Source organism: Manis javanica, chromosome 4, assembly GCF_040802235.1.
Source record: "Manis javanica isolate MJ-LG chromosome 4, MJ_LKY, whole genome shotgun sequence".
Lineage (NCBI taxonomy): Eukaryota > Metazoa > Chordata > Mammalia > Pholidota > Manidae > Manis > Manis javanica.
In genome coordinates this window covers 128,875,581-128,895,052 of record NC_133159.1, presented here as the reverse complement: position 1 = coordinate 128,895,052, position 19,472 = coordinate 128,875,581, and the positions used below count along the sequence as shown (strand labels likewise).

At 51.5% G+C, this 19,472-nt stretch overlaps 1 protein-coding gene and 1 long non-coding RNA gene across 2 annotated transcripts in view; one reads left to right on the top strand and one right to left on the bottom strand.

Moving 5' to 3' along the window:
* The window catches only part of LOC118974071 (uncharacterized), a 39,491-nt gene extending 22,675 nt beyond the window's left edge, over nt 1-16,816 (bottom strand). The window contains exon 1 of the long non-coding RNA XR_005063652.2: nt 16,702-16,816. This is a non-coding gene — a long non-coding RNA (uncharacterized lncRNA). The remainder of the gene's footprint in view (nt 1-16,701) is intronic.
* Nucleotides 2,107-11,695, top strand: LOC108383388 (arachidonate 15-lipoxygenase type B). The gene is made up of 14 exons (XM_017639848.3): nt 2,107-2,384; nt 2,474-2,696; nt 2,917-2,998; nt 5,683-5,805; nt 6,079-6,182; nt 7,456-7,628; nt 7,851-7,997; nt 8,095-8,298; nt 9,366-9,452; nt 9,595-9,764; nt 9,945-10,066; nt 10,165-10,265; nt 10,342-10,512; nt 10,921-11,695. Exons 1-14 carry the CDS (start codon nt 2,238-2,240, stop codon nt 11,098-11,100), a joined length of 2,034 nt encoding a protein of 677 aa, XP_017495337.2. The 5' UTR covers nt 2,107-2,237; the 3' UTR covers nt 11,101-11,695.
* Nucleotides 16,817-19,472: the final 2,656 nt, after the last annotated feature.

Genomic DNA, 19,472 nt, shown 5'->3' with positions numbered 1-19,472 from the left:
TGGTGGTGATGGTCGAACAAAATGAATATCTGAGTATTGTGTGGCTACTGTCGGAACTGTACGCTTGCAAATTGTCAAAATGATAACATTTTATGTCATGTGTACTTTACCACAATTTTTAAAAATAAAAAAAATAATGGTTTATAAAATCCAAACTTTTAACCCAGGAACAATATTTTCTACAGCCATAAGGTTTCTCTTCTCTCTGAGGATACAAATTAATATTTTTTTGAAGTTTCTTTTGCATTCTGCATTGTCTATTCTTTCCATTTTGTTTTTTGGCCCTTGTTTTTTAGGTATAAGTCTTCCTTGAAGTTCTGTGATTTTTGGCCGCCCATTCATCTTTCAGAGTGAGAGAAGAAAAGCTGATTGGAAACTATGAACAGGGCTTATCACCCGGTAGGCTCAATTTGGCCATTTCACTGGGGAACCCTATAGGATATTTGGGCTGATCAGCTCCTGTAGAGAGAAGGCTGGGTAGAAGTCTAGCCTTTGGGTGAAGAGTGGAGGTACACACTTGACTGCCAACATACTTGGAGCCATCCAGGGATCGAGGGTGGGGCCCCCAGTGTGCAGTGAGTAGATTTTACACCTCATCCTCCAATCTTAAATGTAGCGTCCCACCCTCAGCTGTGGTTGGTATCCTCAAGACCAGACTCCCTCTAGGTCATCAGAAAATAAATTTCCCATTGTCTGTTAGGTTGGGGAAAGGTGTCTGGCTGGCGATGTGAGGTGCAGGAGGGCGTGTGGGGGAGGAGGGGTCCTAAATGCATCTAATAAAAACTTTGGTCCCATCATTCCTGCTTTCAGTGTCACCTACACTCCACTCTCAGAGCATCTGTCTCCCATTTCCTAAGGCTTTTGGGGATTCTGAGGCGGGAAATGACCAACTTCTGGGCTCTTACCTTTCTCCCATCTTTAAATCAGTCACCAATATTTCCATACTCATTTCCTGTTCTTGTAGGTTTTTGCCTTAAACTTGGCATTTTAGGAAGGTTTCCGGAGGGTAGCTGTAGACATGTGTGTGTTTCACTGGAATTCTATTCCCAGCCACACTTCAGCTCACCCCAGTCTGGCTCCCACCTACAGCACACCGCTGAAACTGCTCTGGGCAAGGCCCCAGACACCAAGGGAGGGTTCTCTCATGCGCCAGGGTATGTTTGCACAGAACTGGGCTAATTTCCTTAATCGTGCCCATTAGCCAATGGCACAAACTCAAAGATCTCCTTGTTCACAGACCCAGTGATCATTTCTCTGTCTTCCTCTTACTTGGCCTCTTAGGAGCATGTGATACATTTGGCCAATTTCTTCTTGGCTTTCCTGAAACACCCCCTCCAGTTTCTCCTTGAACCTCACTGATTTTCACTCCATCTGCCTCCTCTGCATGATTTCCAAATATCAGAGAACCTCGGGGCATGGCTAGCTCCTTGTCTTTTCTCCCCATCTCTGCTTGGTGATCTCTGCCACACCCACATTGCCAGTGACTCCTTGGCACACACCAACCAGCCCTAAACCTTATGCCCAGCTGTGGTTTCAGCACTTGGAGATCCAATGTGCATCTGAAACTGTATTTCCAAACCAGAGCCCCCAAGTCTGTTATTCCCCTAAAGCCAAAATCCATCCTGGCCCAAGATGGCTCTCTCCTTACTGCATCCCTGTCTTGTTCGCCTTTTTTTGTCTCTCTCTCTCTTGCACTTGATTTTTAACTTCCGAGTGGGCAAAGGCTGGGTCTTGCCTGGCACCAGCAGCTAACATGGCAAGATTACTTCTTGAATGAAATAAAATAATGACTGTAGGCCAAGAAGAGTTGTAGCAAGTGGGGAGGAGGCCCTGCATAGGCTTTTAAAGGCTCAGAAGGCAAAGAAACAAAGAGGGGCATAAATGTAGCCCTGACTCCACTGAAGTGCAGATGTCTTACTGCACCACCGCTGGAGGATCCGGTGCCCCCAACCTCAGGACACCAGTCCCTCCACGTCCCAGCCAGCAGTGCTGAGCTGCCTTCTGCATCCCTCCCTTTCAGTCTCTCAGCCCCGCCCCACGCCTCCCCTCCCCGACCCGGGCCTGCTTTTGGGGGTGGCGATGAGGTTCCTTGGGCACTCGGGAGTGGGCAACAATAATCTGCTTTAATCAGCCAGTAATCAGACCAGGGCCTGGCGAGGTTGGGGCGGGGCAAGTCCCTAGGTGAGCTGGGCTCTGCAGCCTTGCCAGCAGTAGGCAGCCAGACTTGGGTTAGTATCATGACTGAGTACAGGGTGCGGGTGTCCACTGCGGAGGCCTTCGGGGCTGGCACATGGGACAAAATATCTGTCAGCATCGTGGGGACCCAAGGAGAGACCTCCCTACTGCCCCTGGACCATCTGGGCAAAGAGTTCTCCGCGGGCGCGGTGAGTGCTTTGGCGGGTAGGGGCCGAAGGGCAGGAGGAGTAAAAGGGACGGGCGTCGCGGATACTAAGCCTCCCCTCCCCACCACCAGGAGGAGGACTTCGAAGTGACGCCCTCCCAGGACGTGGGCCAGGCACTGCTGCTGCGCGTGCACAAGGCGCCCCCGGCGCTGCCCGGCCTGCTCGGGCACTTGGGCCCGGACGCCTGGCTCTGCCGCTGGTTCCAGCTCACGCCGCCGCGGGGCGACCCCCTCCGCTTCCCCTGCTACCAGTGGCTGGAGGGCGCGGGAACCCTGGTGCTGCGGGAGGGGACAGGTGAGGGGGCTGGTGTGTTGGGGGAAGAGTAAGGGGAGTGGAGAAGGGAGCTGGGGTGGCCGAGGGGGTAGGAGGGCGCTGGGGAGGAGGAGGGGGCAGCCCGATGGGCAGAAACTGTACTTGGTGGGGAGGCACTAGTAGCGGGTGGCTGAAGTGAGTGGCTTGGGCCGGAAGTCAGAGGGGTTCTTAGCGCTCCGCACTCACTCCTCTCCTCTCTCAGCGAAGGTCTCCTGGGCGGACCACCACCCCAGACTCCTGCAGCAGCGCCGGGATGAGCTACAGGCCAGACAGCAGATGTACAGGCGAGGAGAGGGCTGCCGGTGGGGGCGCCCAAGGGCTGAGGGGCAGCCTGGGTGCGCCTGGGACGCTAATGACTGAAGCCCCTGCCAGTCTTCTCTGATCACCCCTGAGCTTGTTAGAAATGCAAATGATCAGAACTCCCAAGTCTGACTCTGAGGGAGGAAGTCCAATACCGAGGTCGGGAGAGCAGTCACATTGTTTCGACAAGCCTTCCAGATGACTCTGGTGTCCAGGAAAGTCTGAAAACCCGTGCTCCAAATGCCTCAGCTTTGCTGGTATCTTCCTGGCCCTGGGGCATTTTCATACATCAGTTTGTTGTGTCATGCTGGAAATATGGACAGAGCTGAAAATACACCACCCCAAATCCCAGGAATCTCTCTCCAGGTTGGGCAAGGGGTGAGGTGGGGGCTCCCCCTCAACTTTGGGCTTTGCGTGGTTGGAGGTCAGCTGGGAGAGTTGGATCCTAGCAGCTGCCCAGGCAGTGGGTGGTGGTTTACAGCACTGCTGGAGCCCCTCGTGAGAATTCCTGAGCAAAAAGCCAGGGGAGGTACTCAGGCACCGATTTCCAAATGATCATAGTTTGGCCAGGCTGGCTGCTGTCTGAAGCCTGGGCACCAGGCTTTTGCTCCAGGTCTCTGGGAACACTGAAGCTGCAGAATCCTTAGTTCCTGGTGATTATGTATTTGTTTTGAATTATATCCCCAAGAAAACTGTTGCACCGCAGCTGCCAGCAGCAGCCCCAGGGGAGGGAACAGATACGGAGGTCTACTGTGTCCGTGGAATGGTCTTTCTTCCTTTCTTGTCAAAACAAAGACCCACGTGTCAGGAGACCCAGGGCCAGTCTAGTACCTGCTGAAGGGAGCAGTGACATCTGAGGCAAGTCATTTAACAGTTTTGATCCTTATTTTCTTCTGCAAAAGATTAAAATATCAATCTTATTTGTTTTATTAAAAAGAAACCAACGGGAAATGATTAAGAATGAAGCCAGTCAACTGCCAAGCCCTATACAAATGTGTACTGTTATTATTCATATTGTCTCTCAGTTACCTCTGCTCCAACTGCCCAGACCCTCCACACTTAAAGTGAGTTCTCAGATCCAGGGTCAGCATCACCTGGGGACTTGTTAGAAATGCAGGCTCTCCTCTACAGCCATACCACCCTGAACACGCCCACCCGATCTCTGCTGATCTTGGAAGCTGAGTAGGGTCAGGCCTGGTTAGTACCTGGATAGGAGAATGCAGGCTCTTGAGCCCACCCACTCCAGATCTACTAAGTCAGAATCTGCATTTTACCAAGATTCCTAGATAAATCATTTGTACATTAAAGTTTGAGAAGTAGGGTTTGGCCACCACCTGGTACCACTGTGCTTGAATGGCAAATTGTTCTTTGAAGTTGAAAATTCAAACCCAAAGGCAGCGATTGAATGAACCAATGAATGAATGAAAGGAGGACTTGCAGGGGATCCTCAGCTTTGCAGGGGCACTATTTTTCCATTTCACCCAAAGATCTTCAGGCTGAATTGCTTGCTTGATAGAGATGCCCTAGGCCAGGACAGGGTAAATTGCGGAGTGGAGACTGAAAAGTGCCTCCCCGTGGGATGCCTGTCAAAGGCAACTGAAGTCTTGCACTTACTGCCTCAGGAAAGCATCCCATCTGTGAGATGCCTCTGTGTTGGTCAGGAATTTTGTGGTTGCAAGAACAAAAACAGACTCCAACTAGCAAAAAGAAAAAAAGGGAGTGGGGAATGTGTTAACAGGACACAGAGGTACTCACAGAATTGAGGGCTGTAAGTGTAGCCACATCTCATAGGTTAGACACAAAAGTGACTCTCTCCCTCTCTCTGGGGCCCCCTAGATGCTTCTCTCTCCTCCTTCACTTTTCTCTCTCCTCTGCAGAACAGCTTTCTTTAGTTCCCAGTCCACACATCCAAAAATGGCTTTAACAAATAATCCCTGTGCTTACATGTTATAATCCAGATATCTAGAGAGAGGTGGCCTCTCTGGCTCAGCCCCGGTAAAAACAAAATTCATCTGAGTAAATTTAAAGATCTAATTGATTTATTAGATGATTCATGAAACTAGCAGCATCCCATCCAGTGGAGAGAAAGGAGCTCTGAGGAGCTGCACAGAGGGGAAGGCTTTTATAAGGGGAAGGGGGCAGAAAAAGAAAGTTTCTAGCAAAGAGTGGATTGTTTCAGTCAAGGTCACCTTCCTCTGGGGAAAGGCAGGGGTCTATCAGGCAGATTACCTCATGATGCCAACCAAGTAATTCTATATTAACCGGTTAAATGTCACATTCCTGGGAAAGGCTGAAACTGCAATTAGGTTAGATATTCCATCTTGGTTTGTGATGTGGACTGAGCACAAGTGACTCTATTTTGGGCCTACTGTCTCTTTTTTAACAGCCTCAATTCCAATTCCTGGGAAGAACTCTGGTTACCAGCTCTGGTCAGGTGCCCAGCCCTTAACCAATCAACTGTGACCAGGGGAGAGGTCTCACTGTGGGAATAGGACAGTTCCCCTTGCAGCCTTGTGGGTGCAGGGGAAGGCCAGAGCCCCAGAAGGCCCTTGCTTGTAGAAGGGCGCTGGCTCTGACCAGGGCCTCCAAAGGACTTGCCACTCCCTCCATCCTAGTCAGTGGGTTCCTTGAGGCTTCTTGCTGATGGCCTTCCTGCTCCTCCCTCCAGCTGGAAGACTTACAACTCAGGCTGGCCTCGCTGCCTGGATGAGGAGACTACAAAAGACTTAGACCTCAACATTAAATACTCTGTAGCCAAGAACACCAACTTCTACCTGCGAGCCGGCTCTGCGTAAGGACACCTGCCCTCTCCTCTCTCTGGGGCTCGGGTACCCTGGGCCCTCTGCCTTCTGTCCTTCCCTCCTCAGCTTCCTGACCATCAGGGATATGGATCACACAGCCGTACCCAGAGCACTGTATCTGCCCATGGCTAGTCCCCATGGGGCACAGGCTACCTCAGGAGCTGGAAGCTGGTTCAGGATCCCTGGAGGGATAAGGCTACCAGATGGGGGGTGGATCTCCTAGGGCCTCTTGCCCCCTCCCCACCCTTCACATCTCCTGGCAGATTTACAGAAATGAAAATCAAGGGGCTGCTGGACCGCAAGGGGCTCTGGAAGAGTCTGGAGGAGATGAGAGGGATATTCCACTTCCAGAAGACCCCGGCCACTGGTGAGGAGCTCAGGCTGGGCCTCCTGACCTCTTCCCTGGGATATCATCTCTCATAGCTGCCAGGAGTCTCAGAAAACCAAGCACCAATTCACTGTGGGACCCTGGCAGACCCCTGTCCCTCGCTAGGCCCTACTTTCTCCACAGCTACACCAAAGGATACAGACTAGGGGCATCCTTCTAACCTTCTAATGCCTTTCAATCCAAGAGACACTTGCTGGCTACTACACATCAGGCACTGGGCTGGGGCTGTGGACACAGTCCTCATCCCCACAGGACTCATGCCTGACATTAGACTCAAAATCAAAAAAGAGTGTCCCTTGTGAACCCCACTTGTTGGCTCCAGTGAGAGTGTATAAAAGGGGACCTGCTCAAAAGGAGGTGACATTTATGCTGAGACCTCAAAGTTGAGTAGGTATTAACAGTGCCAAGAATAGGATGTGGTGGCAAAAAGTGTTTCCAGTTCAGGAGACAGTGAATGTGAAGGTTCTGAAGATGGAAAGATCAGAGACCTTTTGGGGATAAAAGCACTCTGCTGTGGCCAAAGGATGTTGAGCCAGGGAAGGAAGATAAGGGACAAAGCAGGAGAGGTGCATGGGACCTGGGTCGGGCAGGACTGTGTAGGCCATGGCAGGAACTGGGGCTTTCCCTAAGTGCAGTGAGAAGTAATATGGCCAGACTGACTGGCTGCCAGCCGGGGAGTAATATAGCCAGATGTGCTCTATGGACTGTGGGGTGTTGGGGGACAAGAGTGGAAGGCAGAAGACCAGTTCTGAGGCTCTGGTGGGCGTCAGCAGTGGGAGGGGAACTACCAGGCAGTAACAGCAGAGATGGATGGACAGGTGGACCAGGAGCTACTCAAGGTGCAGAATCAATGGGACTTGATGGGAAGAGGAGGTTGGGGGAGCTGCCAGGAGAGGTCCCTAGATTCTGCCACAGCAACGGGTGGATGGAGGTGCCATTCCCCAGATGCCAAGCCGTTGGAGGGGCTGGGCTGTGGGCGTTCAGTCTCTGATGTGCTGTATTTGAGGCTGGTAAGCCCTGGGGTTAGGATGTCTGTTAGATGGTGGGACAGGCGGGCTCGGGACTAAGATAATGCTGTTTGGTAAACAGGCAGTGACTGAAGCAAAGGGTTGGGAGTAGGTCAGCCTGAGAAAGGCATAGAGTGAGAAAAAAGGAGCCTAGGACAGACTCAGGAGCAGCCCCACCATGAAGTTCAGGGGGAGACCTATGGACACTGGGGTAACCTGGTCCTCCTCTCCCCACCCTCCTGTAGAATACGTGTTTGAGCACTGGCAGGAGGACTCATTCTTCGCCTCCCAGTTCCTGAATGGCCTCAACCCTGTCTTGATCCGCCGCTGTCGTGAGCTCCCAAAGAACTTCCCTGTTACGAATGCCATGGTGGCCCCAGTGTTGGGCACTGGGACCACTCTGCAGACTGAGCTGGAGGTGAGGGGTGCAGGGGTCCAGGCTCTGCATGCCCCGTCTCAGTGCCTTCAGGCCTATTACTCATCAGAGAGGACCATCACTCACATTTGTTAAGAGCCTCCTGTGTGCTGTGTGCCAAGAACACCCTCTCCCTTTCCCAGCCCTCAATCCTCTCCCTGCTCCACCCACTCAGTCCTTTAGAAAGCCAAATGGTAGCCCTGGCTCCCCTTCTCTATCCTGCAGAAGGGCTCCCTGTTCCTGGTAGATCACGGCATTCTCTCTGGCATCCAAACCAATATCGTTAATGGGAAGCCTCAGTTCTCAGCGGCCCCAATGACTCTGCTATACCAGCGCCCAGGGGGAGGGCCCCTGTTGCCCATCGCCATCCAGGTCAGCAGCAATTGGGGTAGGGCAGGGGAGGGGAGGCATCTGAATGAGTAGTTGGCAGAAACCCGTGACCACCTGTCCACACTGGCTTCTCCTACAGCTCAACCAGACCCCAGGGCCTAACAGCCCCATCTTCCTGCCCAGCGATGACAAGTGGGACTGGCTATTGGCCAAGACATGGGTGCGCAATGCTGAGTTCTCAGTCCATGAGGCCCTTGTACACCTGTTGCATGCACACCTGCTGCCTGAGGTTTTCGCCATGGCTACGCTGCGCCAGCTGCCCCACTGCCACCCACTGTTCAAGGTCAGTGGCTCGGCAAGGCAGCTGAAACTGTGTCCCAAGCTGCGGGTCCCTGCACCTGGGCCTGCCCCTCGGGGTGCCTCTTCTAAGCACCCACATAGCCCTGCCCTTCCAGGCGGGGATGCAGAGCCCCCATCCTGCTTCAGAAGCACCTCCCTGCTCAACTCCCCTGGGAGCCTGCTTCCCAGCAGGCCAGCCGCTGGGGTGAGGTGAAGGGAACTGGGCAAGGGAGGGGCCCACACGTGAGAGCACGCTGTGCTCCCTAGAGGCTCCCTTCTTAAGGGAGATCAGACCAACAGCCAACAACCATCACAGATGCCCGGTTCTCAGGAGAGTCCTGGGGCTGGCAGATGCCAAAGTGTGGAGGGACCAATAGGTCTTCTTGCAGGCAGCTGCAGGGATGAATGAGCCCTGAAAGGTTGACCTGTGTCTCTAAGGTGGGCTCTCTGGTCCCCTGGGCTCTGCTAAACCTTCTGATGACCCAGATTCATTTCCTCCAGGTACCTGAGATATCTTTGAAGGGCAGGATTCCCACCTCCCCCAGACCCAGTGCAGGACCCACAGCTGCTCAGATTCTCTGATTCTTGTTTAGACAGTTTTCTGGGTCTGAGACAGGCCCTATTCTGTCTCCTTCACCCCAGGCTGACTCTTTCTGACCATCTGTAGTTCCCAGTCGTGGAACTCAGAAGTGGGTTCTCAGAGATGGTTCCACACTGCCAGGCCCACAGGCCACCCTGGTTTTCATGGGGCTTTGCCTGCCCAAGGGTCAAGAAATCACCAGATACCAGAGCTGGAGGGCTCAGAGTGCTCAGCCAGACCAGCCCCCTCAGTCGCCCAATGATCTGCTGCTCAGAGAGAGGAAGGTGCATGCCTGAGGTCACAGAACAAGATGCTGGTGGAGCCCTGCTCCTGTCATTGTCTGGACCTCTCATCCTTGTCCCCAGCTGCCCCTCTTGTCCCTGTCACCTCTTTCCATGAGTGATTTACAGGACTGGATGCCTCTGAAGGGGGAGCTCTGGGGCCAGAGAGACCCAGGCCTCCCCCGCCTCTGCCATCTCTGGCCCTCACAGCTGCTGGTCCCGCACACGCGGTACACCCTGCATATCAATACTCTGGCCCGCCAGCTGCTCATTGCCCCTGAGCAGGTGGTAGACAGGGTAAGAACTGCCTTTGGGAGGATAGGGGTGCAATGTGCATATAATTTGGGGTCCTGGGGTGGGAGTGGCCCTGTCTGCCCCACCAGTACTACCTCCTGCTTCTGGGGCAAGGGCTCTGGTGCCCAGGAGTCCTGTCTCCTAGTCCACAGGCATTGGCATCAAAGGCTTCTCTGAGTTGATACAGAGGAACATGGAAAAGCTCAACTATTCGGTCCTGTGTCTGCCCGAGGATATCCAGGCCCGAGGAGTCGAAGCTATCCTGGGCTACTACTACAGGGATGATGGGATGAAGATCTGGGGTGCTGTGGAGTGGTGAGGCACTGTCCCCGGAGATATGGGGGGTTGCGAGAGGCAAGAAGACTGGGAGGGAGAGGGAGGGGCCAGGGAGGCCCATGACAAGGAAGAGGGCTGGACATTAATGACACTGAGCAGGGCTGCTCCCCAGAGAGGGTCGGGGTTGAAAGTTGGTACTGAACCCAGCACACCTTGCAGCTTTGTCTCTGAAATAGTTGGCTTCTACTACCCAAATGATGTGTCTGTGCGTGATGACAGTGAGCTCCAGGCCTGGGTGTGGGAGATCTTCTCTGAAGGCTTCCTAGGCCGGGACAGCTCAGGTACAGGGACCTCGGCCCTTGGTTCCCCCCCCTCAGATCTCTGCAGCATGGTCCTCAGGACCCTAGTAGCCCCAGCCCTGGCCCAACTCTCCCCACAGGTGTGCCCTCCTCACTGGTGACCCAGGAAGCCCTGGTGCAGTATGTCACCATGGTGATATTCAACTGCTCTGCCCAGCATGCTGCTGTCAGTTCAGGCCAGGTGAGAAGGGTCAGTGCCAGGGTGGCAGGTGGCAGGGCCTGGCTCCCAGGCCTCACTCTGCCCTGTCCGCCTTCAGTTTGACTTCTCTGCCTGGATGCCCAACCTGCCATCCACCATGCAGCTGCCACCGCCCACCACCAAGGGCCAGGCAAGGCTGGAAGGATTCATAGCCACTCTCCCCCCAGTCAATGCCACATGTGATATCATCATTGTCCTCTGGCTGCTGAGCAAGGAGCCTGGAGACCGAGTGAGTGTGGGGCTGGGAGTCAGGCCAGGCCACCTGGGGAATATGGGAGGGAGTGTTGTTTCCCCTCCCTAGCCCAGAGCCTCTTTCACCATCAAGGAGCCAGGTCCCTTCACACCACTAAACCTTCCCAAGGGAACACATGAGCTCTGGAGGGTCAAATGGCCAAATGAGGTGATGCAATCTCACCCTTAACTGCAAGGACAATGTGTGGTTGTACTCCAGATTGGCTGCCCCCTTCAAAACTCCAGCTTAACATTCAGTACCCAAAAGCAACCTACAGTCATCTTCACCATTCAGGGGGAGGGAGTAGCTCTGTGGGAGGCTGCTTTGGGTCCCCCAGGGCAGAGATCTAGGGCAGGTCAGAGCTTCTCAGCAGCCTCTTCACCCAAATCTGTGGTTGGTTCCCAGCGGCCCCTGGGCACCTACCCCGATGAGCACTTCACAGAGGAGGCCCCGCAGCAGAGCATTGCTGCCTTCCAGAGCCGCCTGACCCAGATCTCGAGAGACATCCAAGAACGGAACCGGGGCCTGGCCCTGCCCTACACTTACCTGGACCCTTCCCTCATCGAGAACAGCGTCTCCATCTAAATCCCCTGGAGAATAGTGCCCCATATGATATCCCTTTGACCCCATCACTCTAGTCTAACTGCCACCCAGAGAAAAGAATCCCCCAGAAAACCAGGCCCCCATAGGTCTCTTCTGGAACAACCAGGCCCCATAACAAGCCCTACAGATGAAATAACAGGAACAAATCACCCCAGGGAACAGAGACTCACGGCACAGCACCACCACGCCTTTTGAAGACTTCAGGCCTCAAAATGCCAGCACACCCACAGCCCCTATGAAGGACTGACTGTCTCTCTTTCGCTTTGCATTTTTTGCATTGTTTTACCTTACATAATCCGGCCCCTGATGCACTGACCACAACTGATTGGACCTAATAGTCACCTGACAAAAAGGGAGCCCTATTACAGACAGACTGCTGAAGAGGTGGATCATGACCTTTGGTTTAAAATAACCCACTGAATCTGTGGCATCTTGCTGCACTGACGGACAGTGACTGCACTGGGGTATGGATGGGGACTTGATAATATGGGTAAATGTAGTAACCACATTGTTTTTTCATGTGAAACCTTCATAAGTGCATATCAATCATACCTTAATAAAAATTTTAATTAATTAATTCATTCATTCATTCAATTAAATAACCCACTGAGAAAGGACCACTGGAGCAAAACAGGAGGGCACTCTGCCTGCAGCGTGCAGACAGGATCCATGTATGCTTTCTTAAAACTTTCCCCCAGTTGGACAAGAGGCTTGCATATTATAAAGCAGATTCCATTTCCAGAGGATTAGAAAATAATGTATCACCAATCATATGTTGCCTTCTAGATTCAGTCCCCAGTGATGGAATTCCAACATACACATTCTTTAATTCTGTTTTCCTTTTGTCTTGTTCCAACTCAATGAACATCCACTAAGGCCAAAAATGTGTCCCTTTGTATTCCCCTAATGATTTCTGTCTCTGTCTCATATGGCAGGTGTCAGTGCTTCGGTTTTTCAGCTTCACTAATTTTTATAAAACCATGTAGACAAAATGCAATATATAAATTGCACAAACACCATCACTGAAATAAATAGTACGGTGCTTCAGAAAATGCAGTGTTGACCAGTCGGCAGCACCTGAACTGTTCATTCTTTATTGAGAAGGAGTGTACCAAAGATATGTGGTTGCTAAACATTGGTTTCAATCAATAAAAACAATTCCTGCTAACCAAGCAATAAAGGAGTTTATGGGAAAGAAACTGAACTAATTTAGGGATTAAAGACAGTAAGAGTTAAAATGGAGGACTTAAAGAACAGATTAAACACAGTAAGAGTTAAACACAGTGTTTGGGCAGGACCGGAAACTCAGGAAGTCCTGGGCACAGGAACCGGGGGACATTCTCAGGCACTGCCCTCAGAATGACGAAGCTCCTACACTTCTTGTCCTTGAATTATTTACCTCCATGTTCACATTTCGTGAGGGAGAGCCTGACTTGACTTGGAATGGCAGAAACCACTGGTTGCTGTGGTAGGAAGAGTTTGTGCTCACCAAACATCTCAGCTACTTCCCAACATTTCCCAGTCTCCCTTTTAGTTAGGTTGGGGGCATATGACCAGTTCTGGCCAATGGAATGCGAGAGAGGAAGCAACGTATGTCACTTCCAAGATGAGGCAGTTGAAAGCTGGTGTGCCTCTTCATCCTTCTCTTGCCCTTGGAGGAAGGTTCTAGAAGCCATGAGCCCTGTCCTTCCCTCTCTTACTAGGCTGCAAACTCACGAGGACACGGTTCACAGCAGCTGTCCACCAGTGTCGGGCGCCCTATAGGTGCTCAATCAGTAGGTGCTGAATGGAGAATTAATACACAAATGATTCCTAAAACTCCTCTGTGCCCTTTTCCATTTACCTGTGTGTGTCCTCAACTAGCCCATGAGTCTCTTGATGGCAGGAACTGGGCCTCATTCTACTTTATATGCCTGGTGCCCAGCACTGACACATGAGAGATACCCAACAAATGCTTGTTTAATAATGGATAAAAGAAAAGAATGATTGAATGGATGGATGAATGGGTGGATGGATGAACTAGTAAGTTGGAGGGCAGTCGTGCCCCAGTCAATAAATTGATTGGTACTTGCTTCAATATATGTCTTTTGGGACCAACTATCGTCTCCTAGAGAAACTGGAGAGTGCAGGGCAGCTCAGCAATGGAAATCTGAGCACTCAGTCTCCAATCCTTGTTGGAGAGGCCACCACCACTTCCAAGGCCCAGGCACCTAAGCCCCTCTGATTGGCTCTCTCTCTTTGTCTGTCTTTCCGTCTCTCTGTCTCTCTTATGTGTACACACACACACACACACACACACACACACACACACACACACACACACAGACCTAGTCCTTGGGCTTTTGGCTGTATGGCCTTGAGAAGAGAAGGTTGTCACAGTTAACCTTCACCCTGTAGGGGATATCATTAACTCTTCAGAGCGATGGTCCCCTTGGCCTAGGGTGGGGACTTCCTCATGGACAATGAGGCATTGGGCATCCAGGCCCCAAAGTCATGCTCTGAAGACCCCTGTCCCAATTGGGTTTGCTGGCCAGAGGGAGAGGACCAAATCCCTCCACAACTCCAGACTCCTGCCTCCACAACCCCAGATCTTTCAGTTAGGAATGAGGAAATCATGGAAAGAGAAAGAAGTGAGTGTAGGATGGAAGTCCCAGAAGTGGAGTAGGAGCCCAGTTTACCCCCTGCCACTCCTTGCCCAGTGTTCCAGGACAGGGTGGAGTGAGCCACCAGGGAAGGAGGAGGACAAAGGGGTGAGTAGATGGCAGCAAAAAGGGGTAGCAACAGAGATGCATGACTCTCAGACATGAGCACGGAACAGGGTCAATGAGACCATGCAGAGGTAAGGGTTGTCAGACATAAAAATTAAAGGTAAATAACCCCTAGAAGCAAATGTTTGCAACAAACAGTAAATATCTGAAATATATAAAGAGCTTCTATAAATTAATAACCCAGCAGAAAATAGGGCAAATAATGTAGCAAAATCCACAAAAGGCAGTTCATAGAATAAACCTAAATGTCTAGTAAACATGTGAAAAGATACTGAATCTCACTAGTCAGTAAAGAAGTGTATTCAGTGTTGTTAATTGAAGGGTGTGAAGCAGCTGGGCCCTGATAGAACAGGGTAACAGTAGCTTTGGAGAACTCCTTGGACATCTCAAACTTTTAAATCTAAAAAAATTATATTTTAATCCAGCAAACCACATATAAGGAGTATCCTATTGAAAATCCCCACATGTACATAAATAAATTTTTTAATGATGTTCTGTGCAATATTACCTACAATAGGAAAAATACCTTTAAAAAATTAAATGTCCATGAGGAAGAAAATGTCAAATTAGGGAATGGTCCTACTATGAACAATAGTTGTTGCTGGTAATAAAGCCAAGTCATACATGCTAATAGGGAAAAAGCATCCATAAGGTATTGTTATATAGGTGGCAAATGAGCCATGCAATGATACAGATGGAACAATCCTTTTTATAGTGAAAAAAAAAAAGGCTATGTAAATCAGAACAAATGCCAAGGAAGAAGTCTGAAAAGATGCATACCCGCCTGTTGTCTGAGAAAGAGAGTGGGATTGTACGGTGGCGGGGCCACAATGAGTAGTACGGGAGTGGAGACTTTAAACTGGGGGGGAAGGAGGAACCCAGAAAAAGATTTCTATTTAATTGCCTGATATCCTCACAGGACCAGCCTTATTAAGAAAAAATGTCTGAAACTTATAAAGTCAAGAGGACAACTGCCTGTTCTTTCAAGGATATTTAATTTTCTAGAAGAAAATACCATTGCTTGATCTTACTACTTGCTATTAATAAAGGTCTCAATCTTGTGAAGTTCATGTAACTTGTGTATGGTAAAGATGCAAATGTTTCCCTATATGGCCCCAGAAGATGACTGGTTAGCCAGAGACGGGTAAGATTCCTAAAGGGAGGAACAACCTAAGACAGGCACAGTCGCAGGGGTGCCATCAGGTGAGAAATTGGGGATCAACAGAGGTGAAGCTTAGAACCTCACCCCCCTGTTTTGAGAGAAATCTTCTGCATCCGTGGATGTTTTGCTGCCCTTGTGTAGCCTGGATTAATACTTAGCTTATAGGTACACACCTGATCATCTATATTTGCTTTCTTACAGCACTAAACTATGTTTTCTACCTTTATCTTGCATCTACCTACCACTTCAGCATTTTATTTAAAAAAAAAAAATAATAATAATAATAATAAGGGAGAAATGTGGGATTCACATATAAATCAAGTATAAAAATCAAACCAATATTCACATTTGACCTGATTGTTTATAGTTCATAATGCATGATCAAAATTGAAAGTTTCTGTGACAACTGCCCTTGTACTGTTCACCATGTAAGAACTTATTCACTATGTAAGAATTTGTACACCATGTAAGAACTTGTTCATTGTGCTTCAGAAGATCCGAGACTGATGAGAATTAGACTTGGGGTGGATTAATGATTGTGCATTGAGTCCCCTGTACAGAATTTTATTGTTGTTAACTGTTAACAACCATTTGATCAATAAATATGAGAGATGCCGTCTCAAAAAAAAAAAAAAGGCAGACTAAAATCTTCAGCTTAAACCTTACAGTTCCATTGAGTGTCTTGAACAAGCCTACCATTAAACGTAAGTAATTTGCTGCTTCAAAAAAAAAAACGATGCAAATGATTCCTGTTCCATAAAAGCAGATAACCCCAAAGATTATAGTTAACTGCCCTGTAGGACATTAGCTGGTTTTGTATCTAGCCCAGCAATCCTAACATTCCTTTCTAAAATTGCCTATGAATACCTAGCTCCTCAACTGTTCTTAGAAGGAGCATTGCCACCTTGCTGAGTTGAATTTGTATTCATTGTAATTTGTATGAATCATGTTTTAATTTTTTTGAAAATTAAACTTTGACGGGCTGGAGCGAGGGGCCCCACGTCCCCCCCTTTGTGGAGCTTAGAGCCGCCCCCCTTCCTTCCTCATTGCTGGTCCTCCCGCAGCCTGCTCCCTATCTTTGCTCTCCCCAAGTCATGCTGGACTGTAAGGGCCAAGGGCAGGCTGCCCCAGGATGTGCCATTGTGACATGCAGATTATTTTGAGCTGAAAAACATCAAGGCCCAAAGGACTCAGAAAGAAACTTTGACCTACCCGCACCCCCCCAACAGCATAAAAAGAACTTAGAGCAACTGCTCCAAGAGGTGAGCTATCACCATGGATAACTAATGTCAACTAGGTGTGGCAGACAGAGAGAATTATGCTAAGTCTGTTAAAATTTCTCTCTGTGCTCCATTGTTTCTGTGTGGCCCATCAAGTATTTGTTTATCAAACATTTAATTACTCTTCTCCTGTTCCTGTGAAGTACTTCCCTTTTCCTTCAAAGTCTCAGACCCCTCCCCCTTCTCCTTGCTTCAGGATGACACATGTACCTCATTCTCCCTGACCGTCTTTGGAGCCCATGGCTATGGCTTCCCCTTACCTACATAATTAAACTGTTTTTTTTCCCCTCCTGTTACTATGTCTTCCGTCAATCTGATTCTTAGACCAGCTAGAAGAACCTCGAGGAGCAGAAGAAATTTCTTCTCCACCGACCTGGGAAAGCGCTGAGGACGCGGATGGAGGCAAGAGACGCAGAAATGGAGAGAGAGACGGAGTAGTTCAGAGTCTGCTCCTCAGTGGTTTACGGAACTTCTCCCTCCAGAGCTGGCAGCGGACAGGCCGAGACTCGTGGGAGGCAGCGCGCCCAGTTCTCTCCCGGGACCGCGGAAGAGGGCAGAGCCGTCCGGAGGACGAGCCAGGGAGCGTGCCCAGGGCCGAAAGCCGACCCGTGCCGCAGAAGTGGACCCAAGCCAAGGGCCACAGCGGAAGCAGCTGGTGTTAGACTGCGGGCGGAGAAGGGGTGGGGGCCGGGGCGAGGTGCTGCGGGGAGACGCCTCTGGAGGGGGGGCACCGGCCACCCGCGCCGAGCCAGGCGCACGAGGGTCTCCCAGAGCCGCCCGTCTCGCCACCCTAGAGTCTCTCAATCCCCCTGCCTTGGCTCCTGCGGCACTTCCGGGCTCCCTCGGTGGCACTCCAGGGGCGAGTACTGGATGCGGGTGGCCACCTTCCTGGGCTCGGGGACCTGGCACAGCGTGTCAGCGCGCCCGGTGAGAGCGGCAGCCTAGAGCTCAGCCCTGCGGCCGGACAACTTCAGTGGGCGGGGGTAGTGAGGGCCTGGCCCCCTCGAATTCGACCCACTCCACCCCAAGAGCCCTCCCTTTCTCCTCTCCCCCGAACCCGGAAGCGGGACTTGGGGGTGAAGCCCCCAGGGACGAGGGTCTGGTGCTGCTGCGGCGCGGCACAAGGCGAGACCCCCATCCCCGCGCGGTCCCTCCCCTCGGGCTAGGTGCGGCCTCGGGTTCCCGCTCCAGCCGGAGCCTGGAGCTGCGGGAGAGGACAGGTAAGGCGGGTTGGGCTGGGAGGGGCACGGGAGGCTAGTGTCGTAGATCGGGAGAGGGCACTGGTGCGCTGCTGCAGCCACAGTGGGAGGGCCTGAGAGGGCGGAGAAGGGGAGACCATGGGTTGGGGGGTGGGCGGTGCCGTGAGGTGCACGGGAAGGAGGAGAAGGAATGGCTGGGAGGAATTATATCATGGTGGGGACCTGGTCGAGGAACCAACGTGGGGGAGAAAGGCGTGCTTCAGACCAGAGGATCAGGTGGGGACATGGTGGGCTGGGGGAAATCAGCAGCAGCAGAGGGAGGGGCCGGTGGCAAAACCACTGACCGAGAAGAGGAGGGAAGATGTAGGCAGACAACTGGAGTCAGTGGGAGGGTGCGGCTGTGACCCGTCCTTTCTCCTTCCTCCTGTTACTGCTCTTTGGCTCCCTCTGGCCTCAGCTGTTAAGTTGGGGTCAATGTGTCGAAGGGGGCTGCTGGCTCAGTCTGCCTTGGATGGGAGGAGTGGGCAAGGGCCTCTCCATCCCTGGGGGAAAAGGTAAAACTGTCAAGAGGCCAGTGGCTGGCTGACATTCCAGTCCAGCGACATCCCAGCCCAGGTCGGTGGAGAGGCAGAGAGGCTGCAGTGCTGAAGGGTGGGGCAAGTCCCCCTCTCTTGCCTTCCCTCCCAGCCCATCGTCTGGCAGGACAGACACCCTCTGCTCTATGCCCAGCACCAGGCAGAGATTAAGGAGAAGCAGCAGAAATACTGGCGAGCACTCAGGGGGACTTGGGCTGGTAGTCCCTGGGGTCCTCACTTCTTAGTTTTCTTGGCTGTAGAGGGGGGACTCCCTTTCCTGCTGGCTGAGGTCATCGGAGCCCCAGATCTGACCAACAACAGCACACGTGTGAGGAGCCCCAAGTCCTGGTAGCACCCGACCATGAGCTCCCAGTCCCGAAGCCCTCTGTGTGGAAGCACGTGCAGCAGCCAGGTGTGCTCCCACCTGACTGTGGGTCCCTAGCTCTTGCCATCACACTGCCTAACAGCCTTCCTGAGGACTGGGATGTGTGACAGTGCTGCTCCTGAGCCTCCCAGGGCTTTTTTCTGTTTTCCACACATAATGTAGTGGTCACTGCAGCATCTCAGTCTCTCTGAATCTAACCCCTCAATATACTGAGCCTAGGGAGACCAGGCACCCCAATTCTCCCTCTCCCTTTGTCCAAATGCTGCCCCTTCAGGTCCAGCTCAGGCCCCACCTCCCCTTGAAGTCCTCAGGGACTGCCCTACACCCATAGCTGGAGCAATGGATCCACATACCCCTCATGAGCCCTACTATGGCTGGGGGTGAATGCGGTGGTGAGCAAGTCACACCCAGCTCTGCCCATTTGGAACCAGTGGAGGAGATGGACCCAGTGTTCCAGTCCCAACACAGAGGGGCCTGGTGTCTTATCCTCCCCTGTGGCTTGATCTAGCTCAAAAGACTGGAACTCAAATGCCTGCAGGGCCAGCAAGTAGCAAAAAGCTAGGGATAAGGGATGGGCAGGAACTTACTCATGTTTGATGGGGACACTGGTGACCCAGTTGTTACTACAGCCAGATCTGACCCAGTTGTGACTACAGCCAGATCTTTAGATGTTTCAAGAGAAACCAGACATTTTTTAATATTTAAATGTAAGCCACTGATTCAGCTTGCAAAAGAAACAAATTCAAAACTTTGGTAGCCAGTCAAAACAAACCTGCAAACCAACTAAAGCTCTCAGGCCCTCAGCTTGCACCCCCTGGTGGAGACAGAGGCCTCCAGGTTTGAAGTGCAGCTCAGGTTCGTATGTGTGGTTGGCTGTTTTTCTTCTCTGGTCTCTTTAGGGCAGTTGGGCTCAGTGGCCTCTTCCAACCCACACCGCTGAGCAGCATAGACTTCCAACTATTAGTCACCGTGTGCTACTGGATCC